At 40.9% G+C, this 5,834-nt stretch overlaps 1 protein-coding gene across 1 annotated transcript in view; it reads right to left on the reverse strand.

Annotated features, from left to right (window-relative positions):
- Positions 1–2,168, reverse strand: part of LOC101845200 (glutathione S-transferase Mu 3) — a gene marked incomplete in the record, with an annotated part of 11,609 nt that extends 9,441 nt beyond the window's left edge. The window contains 1 exon segment of the mRNA XM_013088794.2: positions 1,928–2,168. Coding sequence (XP_012944248.1) covers positions 1,928–1,969 — 42 coding nt within the window.
- Positions 2,169–5,834: the final 3,666 nt, after the last annotated feature.

The following is a 5,834-nucleotide window of genomic DNA, read 5'->3' on the forward strand; positions in this document are numbered from 1 at the left end:
GAGAGAGAGAGAGAGAGAGAGAGAGCATACACAGATGAACTTGTTGTAAGCCTATGAAACTTTCCCGCAAGAAGTCTAAAGATTCATTCATTCAACCATTCATAATTTTGAAAATGAGTCCATTAGAAATAGGACTAATCAAAACAGGACTTGGGGGCTTTTCTCCCTCTGACCCGAGCAGGTTGGGTGTGTCCTTAATTTCCTTGAACTTCAAATAGTATGTCTCCACAGTCACTCACCGGAATGGGAATTTTTACAGGGTTGTTTTTATGACTTTTATTTTTAGAGGGCCAATCTCAACCCCCTCAACCCCCCCCCCCTCCCCTTCTGCTAAATTGTTATCCTAAAGTTCGTCCTTTTCCAAACCATCTGTCGCCCAAGTACTAAAATAGTTGCCCTGGAAGATGATGCTTGAATTCTGCCATCTGGTCCAAAGGACAACGAAAACATTCTTAAGTATGCACGTGTGTGGGTATGTGGGTGTGTATAGCGTGTGTGTGTGTGTGTGTGTGTGTGCGTGTGTGTGTATGTGTGAGAGAGAGAGAGAGAGAGAGAGAGAGAGAGAGAGGGAGGGAGAGAGAGAGAGAAGGAGAGAGAGAGAGAGAGAGAGAAGGAGAAAGAGAGAGACAAAGAGAGAGCCAGATAGACCATGTGTAAGTAGACGAGTGAAGGCATGTGTAAGATAGATTGAATGTTACAATATACCAAACATAGAACAAATGCCTTATGGATAATCAAGCCTTTTAATGATAATCATATAGGCTACATTATGCAACTAACATCTACTGGTTATAAAGCAATGCAAATGCACACTAAGCATATTCTATTTGGAGCCAAACGGGCCAGTGGTAGGACAGGTATGGTATAGGCCAGCGTGCAGGGTCATTGCTGAATTAAACAAATGTGATGCATTTCGTCTCGGTGTCGTCTTTGTTTCGATGCCATTTCGTGTCGTGCGCTCAAACCCTGTCAATGCCTCGAAAGACACTCAAGTCGTTACAAACCACTTCGTATCTTTGTAATGAACACATTGTATGTTATAAATAGAAAACACGGGCAAGAAAAACTGGAAAAATAATGTATATTTCTTAAAATGCAGGCTTTTACGCCCTCTTCGGCACTATTAAATGTGAGGCAGCGCGGTAGAATCAGGCTCTCGTCAAAATAATCAAAGTATAGAAACTTGCATTTTTCCGCAGGTTTGTGAACTTTTATCAAATTTTTGTTTTTCGGCTCAACACCTTTCATGCCCATTAAAGAACTAATTTCTGAGTGGATTTTTCTGGAAGACGTTGATTAAAGGCACATAAAATGTAAATTTTCAGTTACCACGGACTGTTAAGCTAAGGAAATAACTAATCTTTGGGGGCCATTTTCTCACTAATTTTACCCCCGGAAACAGGTGACCCCCACCTCCTTCTTTTGCAAATATCTCGACTTGTATTAAACATAAATGGATATTTTTTTCATCAAAATAAAGACAAGTGAACAAGCTTTAAGATGATACCAATAGCTCTACATGTCTAAAAATTGGCGAGAGCCTGATTCAACCACGCTGCCTTACATTTAGATTAATTGGGAGACCGGCTTCGACCCTGCCTGAAAGGGCCAACCCGACCCAGACACAACGCCCCAGTCTTCCCACACGACACGGGAATCGAACTCGGATCCCTTGCGTACGACAGTGAAGGTTATAGCCACTACACCACAGAAGCCGGTGACAATCGGAACAATACACGTACCACTGAACCACCTAACAGAAAAAGACCATTTTCCATCAAAGCCTATTAACGTCAGAACAAGAGCGTATTAAAATTTTGAGAAAACAATCCAGAATATCTGTTATCTTTAATTTAATAGAATCAAATGCATGTTCATCTCAACGTGGTAGAACCAACTATCTTTAGGTTAGAACATAATCACTTACCCCTCTAATATCCCAGTATCCAATTCTTGGTTTCTCAGCCATTATGCCGCTACTTCTTTCGTGGACAGTTGGATTCAAGCAGAAAGAAATACTTTAATGTCAGAGACGAGTATTTGTTATTCACGTCTTTACGTTTACCGGTACGCAGCAGGTATACAGCACATACACAAGACTGGTACGTGTCGTTCCTTATATATGTACGGTTTGCCGGTGGCGTTTGGAAGTTCTCGAAATGAAAAGAGGTCAGTTTATCGGTGCGCGCGCATGTGACCTGGGACGAGCGAAAGCGTCCGACCGCCGTTTGCGACCTGTGTAACAGGATGCAACGACAGGGAACCGGTCTATGTTAGTGCAGGCCAAGCCTAATGCTTCACGGTAGATAAATGTCGAGGCCTAGATAAATTCAGTTGAAACTGCGGACCTCTTTCCTCTCCCAGATATTTCTCTGTTCTGCTTTCTGGCGAGTTCAGAACTTGAGAATTTGGTTAGGTCGGACAGGGAGATAATAGTCATCGAGACAAACACCCTTTAATATGATGATGATGATGATGATGATATGATGACGATGAGAATAATAATAATAATAATAATAATAATAATAATAATAATAATAATAATAATAATAATAATAATAATTATTATTATTGCATTTATATAGCGCATATCCATGCTCAAGAGCATCCTCTATGCGCTTTACAACTATTATTACCCCAGCAGACCCTCTGATGCTCTGAGAACACTCAGAAACATTCTAGGCTTCGGCGGAAGCTTACAGAAGAAGAAGAAAACAATGCTCTACAGCATTCTCTATGCGCTTTACAATCATTATCGTTCCAGAAAACCCTGGGACACTCAAAATTTAACATTCTGGGCTTCACAGGAAGCATATTCTCATGTCATTATCATCCAGTGCCAGATCTGCGACAGACATCGGCGATCATGGTTCTCCATTCATTCCTTTGCTCGGATGCTCTAAAAAAGCTACGTTTCCCTGATCTTTCCCTGTCACCAATTTGTTTAGGTTCCCTAAGTATGTTGTTCTGGGCCTACCCCTGCCTTGTTTGCCTTCAATTTTGCCAATGAGAGCTAGATGTTCAAGACCCTATGTCTATTCAGGTGTCCCAAAAACTGCATTTGTCGTTTCCTGATTGTTTTCAATATTGAGCGTCCCACGTTGACCTCATGTACAGAGGTTAAACCCAAGGCCTGTTAGCCGCATCCGGCTCGGTAAATACACGTCATGTTGAGTCTAATCATAATATCCGGCTTGCAAGAGAATATCTTAGAAAAATCATTCTGAGAATCCCTATTGCTCAGAACTTTTCTCCAAACGCAATGAGCTTGTTGCCAAGAAATTATGACAAACATTATCCAGCTCTCACAAAATCGCATATGAGTTAAAATTGATTTATACCTTGATTTCATTTGTAATAGTTATAACGTTTGTTGCGGGTGGTTGGAAGGCACTGTTGGTAGGTCCTACTACTTTCCCTTTGTTTTTTTCTGCCTGTCTGTCTGTCTGTCTGTTTTACTTTTTCCCCAGCACTAAATGACCATTATTGTGTCGATATGCTTCTTTTTACTCAAACAGACAAACAAAATAACTCCCGTCCATTTTAATTCATACCATTGTTTAAATGAGGTTTAGAAGTTTCCCACTGTTCAGTGAGTTTATACAATTCGGCCCCTGCATCCTTAATTAAGTGTAATTGAAATTTGAGCTTGGCCCGCTGAGTGCTGAGTGATTGAGTTTAACACCCGTGGCCTTCTAGGCCTACTGGATACAAAACACCCAGTGCAGACTGCCAATCGAATTCAACCGAATTCAGTCGAATTGGGTCGGGGTCAGCCAGATTTTCCTTCATGGAGAGGCAAAAATTCTGTCAAAGGAGTCCAGTTGAATTGAATCGAGACCAGCCTACACCCGGGGCGGTGCTACTGACTGAAGTGTCTTTAGGCCATATCCAGAAGGGAGGGGGGGGGGGGCATTAAAATGTTCTTATATACAGTAGAAATGGGCTCATTCATTAATGTCCTGCTCATAACTGTGCCTGAACTGCAACGGGGAACTGCAGCTGCTATTTCTTTCCTAATCCTTACTATCATCATTTTCCCTCTACTTCTTTTGTATGTTTGTCACACACTTGTGACCCGCTATTTCCAGGGTGCCTTGATAGTCGAAGAAGACTTAGTGCTATTGAAGCTAGAGAGGTGAGCGCCGTAAATACTCTACTGAAACTAAAATGAGACCAGCGAGGTTGTTCTCTCTATCGAGGGGCAAAATTTCGACTGAATTCGATTGGCAGTAAGCACCGAGTATAACGGTCATTCCTGAGATGGAATAGACTACATCGGTCAATGATAAGGGTCCTAAAAGAAAAGCACTGGACAAAGACGATACGCAAAATAATACACACTTTTATATTTCTTTCTTTGATTTCGCACAATTATTTTGCCAAGCCTGATCTTTTAAAGGTCAATTTTGAGTGACCATATGTGTGAGGGCCTGGAGAAGGTTCCCAAATTGTCGGCAAAGCTTTTTTTAAACAACAGGGGGAAAGGCTCAAAAGTTGTCCCTGATCAAAAATTTAGTTCCTTCAGAAAACACGCGTATAACAATTTCTTAATAACACATTGAAAGGATTTTATATATTTTAAGTCTGAATATTTTTATTAGTCATTTATGCAACATGTCGTATTTTCACCAAAGGTTATAAATGTGCCAGAAATTGGTTTTTCTCTAAGCTTTGTTTTTACTCCCTGTGTTACAAAATGTGGCATATAAAACTATTCAAGATATTTGAATTTTTTTTAAAATCAGGGTGTTCAGCACTGAATTTGCTACAAGAATACGCCCTTGTGTCAATATCCCAAATTTCCGACAACTGGGACCTATCTTCAGGCACGCACACACATATCTCGAGCGTCTCTTAACGTAGATGAAACACCATTAATGTACTAGGTGTTGCAGAATTTATTAAGCTTTAAATTGGTAGATATATGCTGCACGAAAGGGTAGTGAAAGGCTTAAACACAAATGGTTGGGTGATTACATTTTCCAATTTCTTTTGGACGCCACTGTATATTATATCAATGCTAGCAGCTCTAACATGGGGACCCCCCGCCCAACCTCCATCCCTAAAAAAAACCCCATTCCCCCACCCCCCCAAAAAAAACAACCCCAACAACAACAACAAACAAACAACAAAACAACAACAACCCCAACAAACAACACAAAGCCATCCCCCGCCCCCCCAAAAAACAACAACAAAAACCCAAACATGAACAAACAAAAATCCCAGCCGAATTTAAAGGAATGGGATTCAATCAATATGGACAAAAGGAACTTTACCCCACTTTTCACAACATACCTGTAAATCAGACGCTCCCTCCGAATGAGATTCCGTTTTTGACGTAACTCGGTCGAGAATCTTTTTTTTTTGGTGGAAATACTTCGGGGTGGATGACATTGCAGAAACATTGTAAAAAACGTTTTTTCGGGGGCGAGTAAACTGTACCGAAACATGCTCGGTGAGGTCTCAAGTGCTTGATCATCTTTATTCAACCCTGCATTATGGTGAGCAGAAAGAGAGACAAGCAGTTTTGGGACACTTATGGCGATACAAAGGCTTTGAACATCCTGCTCTCACTGGAAAAATGGTGGGTAAACGAGCAGCTTACTTGGAAAACCTGAAAAGATGGGTGACAAGGAGAGGCAAGGTTAATATGGGGGGGGGGGGTTAAAGAACATTGGAGCAAAGAAATAAATGGTGACTATGATCGTAGATTAATGTTTCAGATCTGACACTCAATGTTGTTGATGTTGAGATGATGATGAGGATGATGAGGATGATGAGGATGATGATGATGATGATGATGATGATGATGATGATGATGATGATGATGA

Source organism: Aplysia californica, unplaced genomic scaffold (assembly GCF_000002075.1).
Source record: "Aplysia californica isolate F4 #8 unplaced genomic scaffold, AplCal3.0 scaffold00812, whole genome shotgun sequence".
Classification (NCBI taxonomy): domain Eukaryota; kingdom Metazoa; phylum Mollusca; class Gastropoda; order Aplysiida; family Aplysiidae; genus Aplysia; species Aplysia californica.